This window comes from Macrotis lagotis, chromosome 4 (assembly GCF_037893015.1).
Source record: "Macrotis lagotis isolate mMagLag1 chromosome 4, bilby.v1.9.chrom.fasta, whole genome shotgun sequence".
Taxonomy (NCBI): Eukaryota; Metazoa; Chordata; class Mammalia; order Peramelemorphia; family Peramelidae; genus Macrotis; species Macrotis lagotis.
Genome location: NC_133661.1, coordinates 98,136,745 through 98,156,565, shown reverse-complemented (window position 1 = coordinate 98,156,565; position 19,821 = coordinate 98,136,745). Strand labels below are relative to the sequence as shown.

Below are 19,821 nucleotides of genomic sequence, written 5' to 3'. Positions count from 1 at the left end.
CCTCCTGGAGACTGAAGTTCCTTTGCTCTGGTGGGCCGCCCCTCTAACCCCATGGAGCAGAGCCTTTATGCTATTTTCCAGGTTACCTTGGGCTGGAGAATTGCTTCACTGGATCCTTCTATGGGTTCTGTCTCTTGAAAATTTAGTTAGAATCCATATTTTATAAGTTTTGAAAGATTAGAAAGAGAGAGTGCCTAAGAGAGGATCTTCTGTTGCCATCTTGGCTCCGCCCCCAACTTTTCACTATTCTTAAAAAATCATAACAAATAGTTAAGATTTCTGTGAAATGTCAATCTTTATCAAATCCCAAAATATACCATCTCATAATTTAATGAGATCTGGTGACATTTAATATTCAGGGAATATCATCATCATAATTGTAATTAATTTTAACTATATCCATTATTTTTCTGGTAGCTTTTAAAATATCATTTTATTCTTCATAATGTGAACTAATCTAAAAAGAAATATATTTGAAAGTGTATGTGATATATATATATATATATATATATATATATATATATATATATATATATAGAGAGAGAGAGAGAGAGAGAGAGAGAGAGAGAATGAGAGAGATAAAGCTTGAGGTATATTTTTTGTAATTTTTTTCCTATTCAAATCTATTTGGAAAACCTGACCTTAAAAATGTAGTTCAGTAATTGTGTATACAAGCCTGGAGCTTAAATATACCTATATGAATTTTTCATGTTTTATATTAGAAAGCATGAATGTAGTTCTTTGACTAAAGACTACTCTTTATTATAGGACTTCCTCAGAGTCTAGGTACAATGGCACATATTTGTATATGTAGGAGAACTTTAACTATTAATTTAGATTTCTTATTAATTTTGAATAAATATAGCATTTCACATATTATACCTAATTTAAATTTTTATATGGTAACAATATATTGTTGATTAAATATAATTAGCTATAATGTATGAAATATGACTATAGTGCTGAAGTGATCAGCACTTCATCTCTTCTTTCTTTTTACTTACCTCTAAAAATCTGAGACCAAAATGGTAGTAGTATTCCATTGGACATTCTGTATATACAGATACTAGTAGATTACACTTTAAAATCACACGATGGGGGCAGCTAGGTGATGCAGTAGATAGAGCACTAGCCCTGAAGTCACAAGGACCTGAGTTCAAATTTGAACTCAAACACATAATAATTACATAAATGTGTGACTTTGGGCAAGTCACTTAACCCCATTTCTTCCCCCCAAAAAAACCCTAAACCAATAAAAAAATCAAATCAAATCACATGATGATACACAAAATAAATTGTTGGTTATGTATGATTTGAAATAATTTAAAAATATTTTTGTGATTGCTATTTTTCAATATTCAGTTTCTCATTCATTATGGAAGAATTTTTGCATTGTATTATGTTTATAGCATTATTTAACTGGCAATAACATTTATATGCTGATTAAATAAAACCTGTTTTCATTTTTACAATAATTTTATCATGCTAATCCAGAAATGGGAACTCTTTTTTTTTTAATAAGTTGATTGATAATAAATTTCATATATTCAGGGCAAAAATCTCCTTTTGACATCTGAAAAATCACGTTTTCCCTAATAGCTTGTAAACTATTTTAGATTATATATTATATTTGGTAGTAATATTTATATATTATATTATATATTATATTTGGCAAGTATAATTTTAAATATATATGGAAACTCTCATGTTTATACTTTGCTTTGTCCACAGACAGCCTTTTGATTGACTACCAGTTTACCTTCAGTTTGTTACAGGAAGATGATCGCCATCATACAGCCATAAACTTCATAGCAAATCCAGAACAGGTAAGAAAGCATCATTTATGTTTCATAACATAACACTACTAGGAGAAAGGGATTCAACTATTTTTGTGATATTTCATCATGATTTTGCCTCTGGCCAGAGTTATTACTCTGAAGAGTTTTATGGAAGATCCCAAACCTATCTCCTTTTTCCCTCCCCTAAAATATAGATGTAGAAATGAAATTAACTTGAGTATAAAGTTGAAGACATCTCTATAAGCTTTTGTGAACTTTTCCAAGATATTTTTAATTTAAAATACATTTATATTTATTATTTTCAGACTTAATATATACAAGATTTCATCTTGTAATCATTCTTTCAAACTAGAAATATTCTAATAAATTGGAAAATCCTAATGTAAAACATATTCAAAATACTTTTTCCTTTACTAAAACATGAATCTTTGCTTTGTCCTTTTGTTGTATGTGTTTTATTTTTGAAATGCCTGAATTATGGCTCTTACAATATAGTACATTGACTATATATTATGCATAAACTGTTCTGATATATAAATTAATTGTATATCTTTTAAAATCTTTGTATTATTTGATTAAATTAAAATAAGAAATATACTCAGGCAAAGTCATTTAAGATGTTTTAAAGTAAAATGCATGTTTGCCATCCATTTTATCTATAATTATCCAAGATGAAAATCATTGAAAAATATTCATATTTTCCATGATCTTTATATGTGCAAAACTGTTTAAAGATATATCTAATCTTTGTTCTTTCAGCTAATATAAAATGTTTTGTTTTTATAAAAGATGTTCTGAATACTTATAAAACTTAAGATTATTGGAAACCATAAATATTTTATAATTTTTAAAAATCTTTTGTTTAATAAATTATTTTGAGAATTACTCAAGAGAAAAAATATTGATTTCCTTTCCCATTACTGGAATATCTTGTAAAATCATAAAAACAAGGAGAAAAAGAAGTTAAGGAAATTAAATAATATTTAAGAGCAAAAATTTCATTCTGTGACTTCCCTTTTTCTTTTGCTTCCATTCTTTTATCCTAGTAAATAGCAACTGTTATTTCTGAGAACACTTGTCTTTACAAAAGTTACCCTATTGCTTTAAGCAATTGTGATTGTTTTATTTTTTGTTTTTGTTCATCAGAAATAATAATTTATTCCTGCTGCACTATTGCATACTGTTCAATGTGTTAAAAGATTTTGCTTGACATCTTCTCCTCCCCCTTCTTTTTTACCTTTTTTAAAAAAGGGAAAGCCTAATTTGTGTATGTATATGTATTTGCATGTATATATGTGCATTCAAATTAAAATAAATATATACTTTTTAAAAGTTGTATTGTAACAGTAAAATTCAAAACTAAATTGCCTAAAGAGGAGACCAATGAATTAGGTATGCAAATGAAAGCTAAAAAAATCCCCATTTCACAAAATGTGAAATTCTGAAAATTAAAGAAGAAATTAATAAAAGTGAAAGTAAGAAAAATATGGAACTAAAAAATAATAATTTCATGAAAAAAATCAATAAAATCAGTAAACTTTGATTAATTTTAAAGCAAAGAGGAAAACCAAATTATCAGTAACAAAAATGAAACAGATGAATCATTATCAATGAAGATGAAATTAAAATAATAACTTGGAGCTTTTTTGCCCAACTGATGTCAGTAAATCTGATTATAAGTGAAATGAATAAATATTTACAAAAATATAAATTGATTAGAGTAACAGAAGAGGAAATGAAATATTTAAATAATGCCATTTCAGAAAAAGAAACTGAACAAGCAATCAATGAACTCCCTGATGAAACATCTCTATGACCAGGTGGATTCACAAGTGAATTCTATCAAACATTTAAAGAACAATGAATTCCAATTCTATATAAACTATTTCAAAAATTAGGCAGAGTCCTGCCAAATTCCTTTTATGACACAAATGTGGTGCTGATACCTAACCCAGGAAGAGCCAAAAGAGATAGACCAATTCCCTTAATTAATATTGATGCAAAAATTTTAAATAAAATCTCAGCAAAATGATTACAGCAAATCTCATGTGGATAATACACTGTGATCAGGTAAGATTTATACTAATAATGTAAGATAGTTCAATGTTTAGTAAGCAATCAGCATAATTGTCCATTTCCATGACAAACCTAACATAAATCTTATGACTATTTCAATAGATGCTGAAAAAGCTTTTGATAAAATGCAGCATCCATTACTATTAAAAAACAATAGAGAGCATAGGAATAAATGGATTTTTCCTTAAAATAATTGTTAGTATCTATCTAAAACCATGAGCAAGCATCATGTATAATGGAGGATAAGTTATAACCATTCACAATAAGATTGGGGTTGAAACAGGGATACACATTATCATCACTGTTATTCAATATTGTTAGAAATATTCATTTTAGTAATAAATGAAGAAATTAAAATAGGCAAAGAAGAAACAAAATTCACTCCTTGCAGATGATATGATGGTAGAGCATACTCAAAAATCAACTTAACTACTTGAAACTATTGACAATTTTGTAAAGTACCAGGATGTAAAATAAACCAAGGAAATCATTAGCATTTCTTTTTTTCCTTCTTTTTAAAAATTTATTCATTTATTTTCATCCATATGTACATGAATATTTCCAAGTTACAAAATTTCCATCCACCCTCCCTTCCTACCCCCTCCCCTCAGCAAAAAACAGTCAGGTTAGCATTGTACATATATATTTTGTTAAACATGTTTACAAATTAGTAATTTTGGGCATGAGGAATTTGGATTAAAGGAAGAGATATATATTATATATTTTTTATAAAGTGTTCATCAGATTCAGAAGAGTTGTTTTTTTCTGTTTGATTTTGTTTTGTTTTACTTCCTCTGGTTGGGGATAATATAATCTATAACCAGTCAAATACAGTTGTGCTAGCTCTCTGCATTGCCGAGAAGAGCTGCTTCCATCAAGGTTGTTCATCTAGTAATGTCGTTGTTGATGTATACATTATTCTCTTGGTTCTTCTTCTCCCTTCACTCAGCATCAGATTATTCCATGCTTCTCTAGAGTCCAACCATTTATAGTTTCTTATAGAACAATAATATTCCATAGTATTCATGTGCCATAACTTTTTTACCCATTCCCCAATCGATGGGCATCCCCTCAATTTCCAATTCTTTGCCAATATACTGAGCTGCTATGAATATTTTGGAACATGTAAGACTTTACCTATTTTTTTTATTATTTCTTCTAGATATAGACCTAGAATTGGAATTTCTGGGTCAAAGGGAATGAACAATTTTATTGCTCTTTGGGCATAGTTCTATATTGCTCTCCAGAAAGTTGGGATTCATTCACCACTCCACTGGCAGTGTATCAATGTTCCAATCCTCCCACAATCTCTCCAGCATTAATCATCTTCCCTGTTTATCATCTGGGCTAATCTAATAGGTGTGTGATGATACCTCATTGTTATTTTAATTTGCATTTATTGAATCAATATTGACTTATAACATTTTTCATATGATTAAATATATATATATATATATATATATATATATATATATATATATATATATATATATATATATATACACCTTGGAAACTGTTCATATCTTTTGACCATTTTTAAATTAGGGAATGACTTGTGATCTTATAAATTTGATGCAATTCTCTGTATATTTTAGAAATGAGACCTTTATCTGAACTCCTGGTTGTGAAGATTGTTTCCCAGCTTTCTGCCTTCCTTCTAATTCTGGCAGCAATGATTAACATTTCTATATATTACCATCAAAGCCCAGCAGCAAGAGAAAGAGAAATTCCATTTAAAGTAACTATAGAGGGACATCTTGGTGGTGCAATAGATATAGAATTGGCCCTGGAGTTAGGAGAACCTGAGTTCAAATCTGAACACAGCATTACCTAACTGTATGACCTTGAGTAAGTTACTTTAACCCCATTGCTTTGCAAAAACCAATAAAATAAAATAAAGTAAATACAGGCAATATAACATACTTGGCAATCTCCCTACCAAGACAAACCCAGAAACTATAAGAACATAATTACAAAATGCTTTTTTTTTACAAAATTAAGTCAGATTTACACAACTGGAACAATGTCAAATGCTCATAGGTAGACTAGGCTAGCATAATACAAATGACAACTCCAACTAAATTAATCTATTATTCAGTAACATACCAGTCAAACTACCAATAATTATTTTATAGAGCAAAACAAAGTAGCAAAATTAATCTGGAGTAACAAAAAGTCAAAAATATCAGGAAAATTAATAAAAATGTAAAGGAAGGTGGCCTAGTAGCCAAACCATATCTCAAACTATATTATAATCAAAATTAATACTGGCTAAGAAACTGAGTAGTGGATCAAGGTCTTAGTTAAAAAGAAATAGTAGAAAATTTCTATAGTAATCTACTGTTTGATAAACGCAAAGAATCTTGCATCTAGGCTAAAAACTAAATATTTGACAAACCTTGTGGAAAAATTGAAAATAGTATGGCAAAAACTAAGCATAGAACAACATTTCACACCCTATACAAAGATAAATTCAAAATGAATACATGATTTAGTTATAAAAGGTGATACTATAAACCAGTTAAGAGAACAAGCAATAGTTTATCTCTGAGATCTGTGGAGAGGGGAAAAATTTATGACCAAACAATAATTAGAGAACATTACAAAATGCAAAATGGATAATTTAGAATACATTAAATAAAAAAGGTTTTGTATAAACAAAACCAATATAATCAAGATTTGAAGGAAAGCAGAAAGCTGGGAAACAGTTGTCAAAGCCAGTGTTTCTGATAAAGATCTTATTTCTAAAATATATAGAGAATTAAGTCAAATTTAGAGTGTAAGTCATTCCCCAATTAAAAATGGTCAAAGGATATGAACAGGATATGAATTTTAGAGGAAGAAATTATAGTCTATGGTCATATAAAACTGCTCTGAATCACTAATTATTAGAGAAATGCAAATTAAAAGAACTCTTAGGTACCACTGCACACCTTTCAGATTGACTAATATGACAGAAAAATTTGAAAATGATAAATGTTGGAGGGGATGTCAAAAAATGGGACACTAATGCACTGTTGATGGAGTTGTGAATTGATCCAACCATTCTAGGGAGCAATTTGGAACTATGCCCAATGGGTTATAAAATTGTGCATACTCTGATTCATTACTACCACTGCTAGGTCTGTATCCCTAGGTGATCATAAAAAAGGAAAAAGGACCCACATATGCAAAAATATTTCTAACAGCTCTTTTTGTGGTGGTAAAGGAGTTGAAACTGAAGGGATGGTATATGCATGTGATAGAATGTTGTTATTTTATTTTGCAAGTCAATGGGGTTAAGTGACTTGCCCAAGTCAAACAGGTAGGCAATTATTAAGTGTTTGAGGCTAGATTTGAACTCAAGTCCTCCTGACTCCAAGGCCAGTGCTCTATCTACTGTGCCACTTAACTGCCCCAATGTTATTTTTCTGCAAGAAATCATAAGCAGGCAGATTTCAGAAAACCTGGAAAGATTTACATGAAGTTATGCTGAGTAAAATGAGCACATTGTACACAGCAATAGCAACATTGTGGATAGATCAACAATGATAGAATTAGCTCTTCTCAACAATACACTGATGAATTGCAATCCCAAAAATTTGTGATGGAAAACGCCATCTATATCCAGAGAAAGAATTATAGTCTGAATACAGATCAAAGCTTACTATTTTCACTTTTTTCATTTGCTATTTTCTTTTTCATGTTTTTTTCTCTTCTGATTCTTCTTTCACAGTGTGATTAATATGGAAATATGTTTAGCATGATTGTACATATATATATAAATACATATATATACATATACATATACATATATATATCATACCAAATCACTTGCTATTTTGGGGGGTTTTTTCCCAAGGCAAATAGGGTTAAGTGGCTTGCCCAGGGCCACACAGCTAGGTAATTATTAAGTGTCTGAGACCAGATTTGAACCCAGGTACTCCTGACTCCAAGGCCGGTGCTTTATCCACTACACCACCTAGCAGCCCCTCACTTGCTATTTTTAAGGGGGAAGAGGAATTGAGGGAAAATGTGAAACTCAAAATCTTTCAAAAATTAATATGGAAAATTATCTATGCATGTAATTAGAAATAAATTTAAAAGAAAACTAAATTGTCTAAAACTATCATAATTCTGGGTTGGATCACTAAAATGAAGAAATACTTTTCAAATTTCACAAAAATTAGAGTATTATCTAGTCAAAGTTCACTACTGAATTTTAGTTTTTAACCATGTGATTTACTTTGACAAACTCTTGAAAAATCATTTACTATTGAAATGCAAAAAAGTTTTGTCTTTAGCATTTCAATATCATTGTATGACCCTAATACTTTGAAAGAGGGAGCCCTTGAAATACATATTTTTAAAGATGTAGAAAAAGTGTAAACTTTTTTCCAATGTTTGCAAGTTAAAAATAAATACCAATAGTAAATAGAAAAAAGGATACCATTCAGAGTCAGGATCACAGAATTAACGAACCTTAGTGGTGATCTATCATTAATACTGAGAAAAATTCCCATTATGACAAGTGATCATTGACCCAGGAGAAAATTAGTTTTTAGACCACAAATTGAGGTCCAAATTAAACTGAACAGAATTAAAACCAAGTTGGGAAAAAGCTAATAACAAAAACTTTAACTAATAATTAAATCTATGAAGAAAGTTATCTTAGTGATAAAAAGGGCATAAAATCAGTTGTCCTTAATCTATACTGAAAAATATCACTAAAGAAAGAATTTTATGAAGTAATTCTAGATTACTAATATAAGCAAATAATTAGCTTCTGTTTTGCATTCAAGTATATTAAAAATCTATATTGATTTTTAAAAAATACTCTCTTTTGGGTTGAAATCCAACATTTATTCTCTGAATAAATCCTCTGTGATTGAGGGCTTGTTTGAGAAATGAATTGGGTATGACATAATTTTTAGAATATCATATTAATTCTGGCCTTTAATTTTCTTTTTGTTGTCAGTCAAACAAAAATTTGGATATTTCTATTAATGCATCAAACAACTTCAATCTGAATATAACATGGTCCATTAGTTCAACAGGTAAGAACATTTTTATGTTATATTTCTTTTCTCTGTGTTGTTAAAAGCACTACTTATAGAAGTTATTCTAACATGAATGTCTTTCATATAAATCAGTAACAAGCTTAAATATCCTTTGCCATTATCATTATGTTTTTATTAATTGTGTTAGTTAAACATAGATAATATTTTGTAATATGAATAAAGTTTCATTAACATGTTAACTTTCTCCTTTATTCAATTAAAATTACTCGGAGAGCAAAAACTTGTATTCTATTTAAAATTTTTAAATGGCACTGTTATGAAAAGCTGTGATTTTAATTAAGATAAATTACTCCCTTAATGACTGGAGAGACTGAGATTTAAATTCTTTGTTTCAGTGTTGAAGCTAAAATTTAATTATTAACCTTAATATTGATATTATACAATGAAATTCTTCTGTGTGTGGTGATAACACTGGCTTATCTGTTATTTTTAACCTATAAAATCCCTCCCTCTTTCTACTTAATGTTGAGAGAATAAAAGCTTTATTTAATAAACCTTTCTTTAAAAAAAAGTTCCATGATTTGGATTTATTGCCATGTGAAAAATTCATCCAAGGAGAAGTACAAATGCATATGTTGAATTACACTACCACTACCATCACCACCATCACTCCAGAGAGGGGGGGGAAGTGTGTACCCTTTCTCTATTCTTATACCTCTAGGAATAAAATTCATTGTTCCATCTTAATTTACTAAGTCACAAATATGTTGTTGAATAAGACTAAAACTGTCAGTTTTAACTTACAAAAATATGACTTTAATTCTGATAATTGGCTACAAATTTAAAAAAAAAAAACCTAATCTCAAAGCCCTAAAGACATGGGTTCAAGCTCCATCTTTGACAACATTCTGATTGCATAACTCTGGCAAGAAATGTGTGTGTGTGTGTGTGTGTGTGTGTGTGTGTGTGTGTGTGTATAATGTATATTATATAGATATATTTGGATGTAAATAGTATCGTAAGAGACTTAAGGATTTTGCACAATATCAAAACATTGAGGTAAAAAATTAAAATATGTAATCAAGCATCTAGGTATTATGTCTAGTTTTATATACTCAAATATACTTGAACTTCAATAGTGTAGAATTCAATAATTCAGAATTCATGATCTTTGGCTTTGAGTTGGGCTCACATTTTCTTTTGTTTAATCATGTGAAAGAGATTATCAAAGGGAATGTTTAGTATTTAAAACAGTTTATATTCAGCCTGTCTAGAAATATCAGTAAGTGTACAACAGATGGTAATTACATGTCAATTTAACATTGAAGCAGGATCTACTTGGCATCACTTTGTTCAATTAAATTCCAAAAGTACATATGGAATGCCTACTGTGTACTTAAGGAAATAAACAGTCAAGTTTTAAATTGTGGTCTTTTCCTCTACTTTCTAAATTAGAGTTTTTCCTTTTTTGAAATTTAGAAATACCAACAGCTTATTTTCTACTCTTTGCTGTAAATATTATCAGAATATTATATGATAGAATTAAATGATTATTTTCAAAGTTTCAATCATAATTATCTACTTTTAGCAAGCTGAATATTCAGGATATGGTCGAGCATGATATAGTAGATACTGAGTACCAGGAAGACCTAAGTTCAAATTCTTCCTCTGACATTAATTACCTGTATGAACCTGGGCAAAGTATCTTACCTTTCAGTGCTCTGGATAATTTTTGAAGTTTCTAATTGGTCTAAGGGAGGTGTTTTTCTTTTATGGAAGTTCTTTTTTTCAATAAAATCACAGTCACATCTTATTCCTAATTTGTGATAAAAGTCAATGTTTTCAGACTATGTTTTAAAATCTACATTAGGTTTTTTAAAATAATGAGTCAGAATGAAATTTTACTGATTGCTTTTATGACTATGTTATTTGTTATAGATTCTAAAAACTATTATTATTTGCATTTTAGCTGGAACAATATCTGGAGAGGAAATTCTGCTAATTTACAGGGTCAAAATAAAGGAATTCAGAGATAGTTTTTCCTGTGAAAAATTTAATTTCAGAGGCAATCCTAACATTACATTTTATGTGTATGTCAGCAACTTTTCTTGGCCAATTAAAATACAGGTAAGTGCAAATTTTATTTCATCTGTTTAATTTAACAGTATGTATTATTAAATGTAACTAATATTTTGCCAAATTACACACATAAACACATATATAGAAAGTGAAGTAGGTATAAAATTTCAATTAATAAAACCACTTAATAAAATAGCTATGGAAATTGAGCATATTTAGCTTGAAGAAGGTATATTGTTTATTTGGGAGGGGGTTAGAATGGAATTTGGTTCAGTTTTTTAGGGATTTGGAGAGTTGTGTGGAAGAGTTTTTAGACTTAACATAACTGTTGACAAACAGTTTTACTGATTTGATGGATATATGTATGTATGTATATATATATATACATATATGTATATATATATATATATATGAACATTTCATTGTTTTCCTTTGTTTCTTTGACATAATGTTTTTTGACCAATGTCAAGAATGAGATTTTTTTTTTCCTTCGGAATTTGCCTCCTATAATTGCAAAGATTTAAAATGAAGGTTATCTCTTGAATAATGAAAGACATTCTATCTCAAGATTCATTGGTAGAGTTTGGGGAAAATATAGTAAGAGAGTCCTCCTGCTATATCCGGTCTGGTTTCAGAATTCTGTGAAGCTGTTATCTCCCATGTTAATAGACTAAACCTTGTAAGTGAAGAAACTGCTTAATAAAAGTCAAAAAGAACATCTGTCCTCATAATAAAATTTACTCAGTGTGGCATATTTAATTATTTCAACTTTCTTTGTTTTGGAGTTCCTTCTGAATATTTAACATTGCTCAGTGACAAATACTGATTTAAAAACTCTGAGGAGTAGAATTATCAGTAAATGCCATGAGGAATTTCAGCAATCTGTTGTTAATGAGGTACTACAAATCCAATTACTTTATTAAAATGAATTTGAAAATGATACATAGAAGGGTTTTTGTTGTATCTATTCTTACAAACTGGGAAGCCAAAGAACTATAAAATTCCATAGAAGGAAGAGAACAGAAGGGGGAGGCTAGGTGGCGCAGTGGATAAAGCACAGGCCCTGGAGTCAGGAGTACCTGGGTTCAAATCCGGTCTCAGACACTTAATAATTACCTAGCTGTGTGGCCTTGGGCAAGCCACTTAACTCCATTTGCCTTGCAAAAAAAAAAAAAATAAAAAAAAGGAAGAGAACCGAGATGCCTTGTAGTATAATTTGTACCTAAATGATCTCACCTGGTCTTTGCTTAAAGAATTTGCAGCTGCCTGAGGCAATCTGTCCCGCATTTGAATAACACTAAAACCTTTTATGAAATTTTTTCCTATGTGGAACTTAAATTTACTTCCTTGAAATTTCTATAAATTAAATGTCTTCCCCCCCCAAATCTTAGTTAATATTATGTGATCAGCAAAAGGATCAATTAAGCATTTTCTATAATGCTACCCTACTCACCCCCCCCCCAACATGGGATTATGTGAGTAATTGAAATTAAAGTTTATAGTCCCCAGCAGGTAAATCCTTTATAAATGAACACCAGAGAACGTTTATACTTAGAGTGTTTGCTTACTTCCTCCCCAAGCTTCCATGTGCTTGTAGTAGGAACATAAATATATAGACTCGTTTGGGGCCCATTTTGGTATTTCTTGTTGTTGTAACTCTACTAGAATAGTTTTTATTTAACCCCCAAATTCTACAAGAACCAATTCTCATTTCATTTTCACTGGAATCTGACCCTAGGATAGTGATTTCAGAAGGAAAGTAATGCCTTTAAAAGTATCATTCTCAATCTCCCCAAACCCCACAAAATTGTCAGACACATATCCTTCTCATTTGGATGAAAGAAAGAAGAGGGAGGAATGAGATAGGCTATCAATGCAGATGGCCTTCCCAGGACTGGGATGCTTGTCAGAAAACACTTTTATTCCCTAATACAGAGAATTTGATATCAACTTGCAGCTCAGTTGCTAGGATCTGCTTAATAAGTTAGCAGGAAGAGCCAGTGAGTTATAGGGGAACCCCCAAAAACCCTGGCCAAAAAGGGGGGGAAGATAAAATTGCTAAGGATATCAAAAGAAGATCTCTCTTAAAAAAAATCACAGTTCACAAGTAGATAAATGGACAAAAAGATCCTAAATGCAGAAAGAGGAATGAGTAAACTTTGAAAGAGAATATAAACTTTTCTTAATAAATATTATAAGAACTATAGATCAATAATGCTAGAATTTTATTGATTCCCTTGAGAGCTTAAAAACAAAAACAAGAAACTTTAGATTCCATGAAATTAAATTTCAGCATTTGAAATGAAAATATTAAACAGTTGAGTTTACAATACATGAATTAAAAATAGATTTAAAATGAGTTCATGAGGGAGACTTTCTCTAAAGCAGTGAAAAAACAGGTTTAGAACAAAAAAATATTGAATTGAGGGAAAATATTGCACAGTAAAAGTAAAAGTCAACATTGCCAAAGGAACATATAAATCCAATATAAGCCAAAGCCACTGACCTTGAAGACAAAATGCAGGGAAAACTAGATCATAGGTCTAAATAAAAAGGACATATCAAAAAAAACTGAATGTAATAATGCAGGAAATAATTCAAGGAAGCTATCTAGAACTTCTGAATTTGAACAATAAAGTACCATCAAGAACATACTAGGAAGTGTGCCAAGGAAAAAGGGCTTTCAAATTCTTAATTATGTAAATTTAACAATTTCTGTAGCAAACAACCAATTGTGCAAGTGACACTGAAATAAAACCTTTTATATATGAAGAGAAGAAAATTGTAATGACACCAGAGTATTCTGAAGTCTTGATAAGTTACAGAAAGAAATGACATAATTTTTAGAGAGGCAAATGAGCTCAAGTACTTTGAGTATCACCTAGAAAACTGAATCTAATTATCAATGAAAGAAATGTCCAAAAATATTAATATTCAATACAAAGGAAAATACATGAATAGAATACTTGGCTTGTAAATACTACCTCAAAAAAGAAATACAATAAAAATGTGTATCAAGAAAAAGTACAATGAAGAAAAATCATAAAATCAATGGAGAATGTCTTTTTTTGTTTAAAGGAAGAGGTAGAAAGAAAGATTAATTTATAGGATAGGAAAAAGTAAAGGAAGCATCAAATAGTGGGGAAAATGAACAAAATTTAAGCAGAGTATAAAGAATAAAAAATAGGATATAATATTTGCTTTTTTTCTTATAACTATATCAGTCAGTATGTTTCATGGGATATAATTGTAGATTGAGATTACATAGGAGAAAGAAAGTGTTAGGAAGAGAATTTGTGATACATTCCTACCAAAGCCAGTGTAGACCAGGTAAATATGATGATTTAAGTAGTTTGACATTAGGAGTAGGGGAACAGGCAAAAAAATTGAAAAAGTCATGGAAGGTAAGGATTGAGATCTTAGAACTTGAAAAAACATTTTAACACTGCAGATATGAGTGGGCCCAGTAAAATGAATTTCCATGGTTCAAGAGCTGCATGACAGGAACTTGTGATTGATTAGGTTGAAGAGTTTGTGTATTCCTGAATAACCATCTAGGAAAGAAATAATTCCAGGAGGAGAATATAATTTCCAGGGGGCAATTGCCATCTAGAATGATGATAAGGAAATAGAACCTGATATAAAAGACACAGAAAGGAAAATGGTCAAGACAAAAATTCTTGAAAGTCTTTTGGGATTAGGTGACTAATATGTTTATTTTATTCATCCCTGTGATCCCACTCCTAATCATATGCCCCAAACAAGTCAGTGATAAAAAAAGAAATGTATAATATACACCAAAATATAACAGTATTTGTTTTGTAATAGCAAAAATCTAGCAACATAGATGTCCAGAGATTAGGAAGTGGAGAAAAGAAATTTTTGATGTATGAATTTAATTTCCTTCACAAGATGTTTCATTTCCTACTTCACTATATCCATGAATTTTATTTAAAATGATACAAATTCATCATTGAAGGTCACTTGATAACACAAAATCAATTCATATTGCAAAAAGGAAAAATTAATGACTAATACTGGGATTAGCTTGATGTGTCTGCGATAATAAATTTCTTAATTGAAAATATCATTATTGTGTATGTAACTGCAGTTAGGATTCTTGCTTCAAAGCAGTATGTTTCATATATGGTACAACTTTCCATAACAATGGTTCTTAAGTAATTTAAAAGTCTTTTAACTTTATAATATGCTCAACCTAAGAGGGATAGCTAAGCATCTTCACTTGTGTCATAGTCCGATTTGTAGAAATTGCCTTTTTTATAACACTTTTCCATTTCAACTAAAGAAAAAAGGAAAATTGAAATCTATAAGAAAAAACTAAAATTGATCAATCAAAATGATCAGTGTTTGTGTAACATACATATCATGTGGTCTTTTATATGTTTATATTATATACTATAAATTATATTATATATATATATATAATATTTATTCATGTTTATATTAAGGTAGGGATTAAAGTCAAATGAATAGTGCCTAGAATATTTATGGCACTAATAATCCATAGAAATTTTTTCTTGACTCCTTTACTAACTATTGAATCTTTTTGTTATAACTTTCTATATTTAAATATTTATTGAATTTGATTATCTATATTCTTAATTTAATAGAAAATTTGATCTCAAAATGTTATTTTCTAATGTAGAATGATGATAGTGCTGATTTCTTTTTCCTTTGAAAAATGTATAATTTTATCTGCACACTTAAAAATAATATATTGAAATATACTAGAGTTATGTAAAAGATACTTATTACTGGAAGAACTGCTGGGAGAAAAGGAGGATGTTACTTTTTTGTTGATTGTTAGGAAAATTAGAAAAATAAACAAAACACAATATTTTTAAAAAATAATTAAGGAACTCTTTGTAGGTACACATTTTATAATACAAAAATAATCACCACCTTTTTAGAATAAGTTATCATGAATTTAAGAAACATTTAACCTGAATGAATAGAATGAATTTTAAAAACTCTTAAAACATTTACTATGTGCAAATTACTGGACTAAGGGCTGGAGCTACATAATGAAAAATGAAATGATCTCTCTTCTCCAGGAGCTCACATTATAATGGCAAGATGACAGTACATGTGGATGGTTTCACCTTCAAATCAATTAGAAAGGCCTCTTGGTTCTTAAGATATGATGTAACAATACCTCTCTTTTCATATGGCAAGAGTATGACTCATAGACATTAGTCCTTCCACTTAAAAGTGTTAAAACATGCATTTATAATCTCCTTACTTATCAATAAATTCTTATCAATTTCTATTGTTATCACCATTTGCTAGTATCAAGAGTTTGTGTCTGTGATGTTAAATGAAGCTGTCTGAAAATGGTAAGAGATAGCCATCATTTACCCAATTATTGGATTTGTATGATGCAGTTTGATTGGTTTTTCTCATCTTTCCCTAACTGTATAAAATGATGGCAGGGGTGTCATTTAGGCATAGCCCAAATCTATGCTGACAAAAATCTTTGCTTAAAAGAAGGAAGTTAAATAATTGTGTGTCCATCTTTTCTTTTAATAATAGATAAGGAAAATGAATATTCATAAAACATGTTAAATGACAAAAAGCTATTTTTACACTTCCAGTACACACTACTTTGTAAAATGAAGTATAACAGAATACTATTAAAATTATTTGAAGATGACTTAAAATGCAAACAAACCACAAAGGAAAAAAAATGTTCTCAATTTTCATGGTGCAATACTCAAAGTTTGGAAGGAAAAGCCTTAGTTAATTAACTTCAGAATGAAAAATAATTTTTAAATCTAGAATTTATGGACCAGCAATTTAGATCAGCCATCATGCTCTTAAAGAAAACATTGTACCAAAAGACTAAATTATTGTAATATGGTGAATAACATAAATTATGCATTAAACATTACTTTATTATTGCTGAGCTAGTATTATTAAAAAAAAGGGTGGAAATTAGTAAAGCCTTAAGTAGGGAATGAATATGCAATGTCTCGAATTTTGCTGGTGCCAAAAAAAGTCTAAGTATTTTTCTTAAGATTACTGCTTTTAGAAATGCCAATTTTAAAATATTGTATAATTCATAGTTTTCATGATAAGAGATATAACTTTATCACTGATTCAGAAGAATAATTTAAAAAATATTAGTCTTAAGTGCATTTCATAGTATGTGAATTATGTATTTGAAAATGGAATCACACTACCAGCATTAAATAGTATTATTGTATACACTAATAAGAAACAATCCCCTGTTCTAGGAATAACTTTTAAATCCTAAACTAAAATTATTAGTACTGTAGTAATCACAAATTTGGTTTCTTTTAATATTTTTTATCCTATAAAGTATGTTTTTATAAACATCTTTTTATTAATAGTTAATCTTAACATTGGAAAAATGTTTTGTAGTTGCTGTTTCTGAAAAGTGTTCCAAACTCTAAACTCATAGATCATGAAAAATTCTTATACAATTTTATATTAAGTATACATGTGGAGTTAAAGAAATTTTATAGTGGTGATGGAGTGCCATGAAATTAATACTTACAATCTATATTGCTGTGTTTTATCCTTTTCTGTATGTTTCAAACCAGGTATGTACCATTTGTAGTGAACACACTACAGAATGCTATCCAACTATCTAAAGTCCACTGATTTTAATATGTGTTTTGGTTTGTAAACAAAACTATAGTAATATCTTGTGCAGTTTTGGAAAATAATTGTATAAAAACTTATGTATCTGCTTCTAGATACAATATGTAAATAAAAATGTCATTCAAAAAATAAAAAAAAAAGTTTTACTGGCAAGAATTTTTGGGGAGAGGGTCTTTAAATATGAGTAGTTCCTAGCCTGTATTTCCATAGGGATTACTTCCAAGGGTAATCACCATGGACTGTGGGTTGGAAGCAATTCCATTTGAATTTCCATTGGGTTTGGACTCCTGAGTTGTCTCCAAAAGAATCTGAAGGGTAAGGGTTATCAGGGTGGTTGTTGAGGTTTAACTAGTCTGGTACATGCTCTTTGGCTACTTTCAACTAGGCTGGCTTTACCTATCCTGTGGTGGCAGTTGGCTGGTAATTAGTAGAAATAGTTTGCTATTTTGTTCACAGGAATTATTTTCTCAGATGATAGTTACAAGAGCAAGCTGGAATTTGAGGGACTGCTTTTCTCATAAGCCTCTGTGCTTAGTTGCCTATTAGAGGTAGTTGGTCAGCAGTTATTGCTGATAGTGATGAGGGACATTGGTCCATTCTCCACAAAGATTATGAAAGACTTTGTAATTACATGTACCATATGTGAGCATCATATATATGCACACACACATATATAAGTGTATATTTACATATATAGTATGTATATGTAAAATAGTAATAATAATAATAACTGACAGTTCTCTGACACAACTATATTTCAGAGACAATGCTAAGCACTTTACAATTATCTCAAAAGAGATATTGTTAAAAGTGCATGATAAAAAGAATCTTCTCATCCCTTTCTTTCTCTCAAAATTCTTTTATAGATGTATTTATACTGCTTTAAGATGATCAAGAAAGTTTGTTAAGACTTTTCTAGAATGGAACATCAAATGATTATTTTTCAAAGGATTAGATGGTTCATTAGCATTTTCATTTCAAAATGTTGTAGTTTCTTTCATGAAATGAAAAAAAATGGTCATTTTGGAGAATTCACTGTGTAAGAAAGAAAATTTATTTATTTTTATTTTTTGTTTATTTATTTATTTATTTTAACGCCCCCCCCCCCCCACCCCAAGAAATGAGAAACTTCAAGGAATAGTGAGAGAGAGAGAAAAAATGTACTTCAGTCTATGTTCAGATTCCAAAAGCTCTGTCTCTGGAATGAGTTGCCTTCTTTATCATGAGTCCACCAGAGAAGATGCTTCAATATTTTTTCTACAGTTGCTATTACTAGCTGTATTTCCCTGCACTCTGTTCCTGCCCACTCTCATTTATTCTATTCTCTGTCTTTCCTTTCATCCTGTCCCTGTTCAGAAGTGTGTTCTGAGTCCCCTCTCCCAGTCTTCCCTCTCTTTTATCACCTATTCCTCCCCTTCCCTCCCCTATTCCCCATTATCCCATCCCTCTCTTCTCATTTTTCTCTAGGGTAAGATAGATTTTTATACACTATTAAGTGTGTATTTTATTTGCTCTCTGAGCCATTTCTGATGAGAATGAAGGCTCACTCATTCCCCCTTGCCTTCCCCCTTCCACTCCTTTGAAAAACTTTTTCCTTGACTTTTTTCCTTTTTTATTTTTTATTTTTCCATATTCTTTTATATTTATATTTTATTTTTTATTCTCATTTTGTACAAATGTTTTTACATTAATAAAATAGTCTTGTTTAAGAGTAAACAAAATATCCCCTCCCCCCATGAATATAGACTTGCTTGAGCAATAAAGTAAAGGGGATAGAAAAAAATTGAAATAAAAAAAATAGTAATAATTGTAGGTATGGCCAGGTGGCACAATGGATGAACCAGCCCTGAAGCCACAAGCACCCGAGCCCACATCCAGCCCTGCAGACCCAACAATTACCCAGCCGTGTGACATGCAAGCCACCTGATCCCCACTGCCCTGCAAAAACCAAAAAGAAGGGAAAAAAAGACCCAAAATAAAATAAAATAGTAATAATAGTAGGGGTGGCTGGGTGGTGGACAGAGCATTGGCCCTTGAGTCAGGAGCACCCGGGGCCAAATCCGGCCTCAGACACCCAAAGATCATCCTGCTATGTGGCCCCAGGCAGGCCACCCAGCCCCATTTGCCCTGCACCCTCCCCCAAATAATAATAATAATAATAATAATAATAATAAATGTGCTTCAGTCTTTGTTACAACATCAACAACTCTGTCATGGGT

General features: G+C 30.3%; 1 protein-coding gene across 2 annotated transcripts in view; it reads left to right on the top strand.

The window, feature by feature from the left end:
• The window catches only part of ATRNL1 (attractin like 1), a 1,271,094-nt gene that overhangs the window by 534,785 nt on the left and 716,488 nt on the right, over positions 1-19,821 (top strand). For both annotated transcript variants that reach the window (XM_074233580.1, XM_074233579.1), the window contains exons 22-24: positions 1,732-1,826; positions 8,833-8,911; positions 10,845-11,002. In XM_074233580.1, coding sequence (XP_074089681.1) covers positions 1,732-1,826; positions 8,833-8,911; positions 10,845-11,002 — 332 coding nt within the window. The remainder of the gene's footprint in view (positions 1-1,731; positions 1,827-8,832; positions 8,912-10,844; positions 11,003-19,821) is intronic.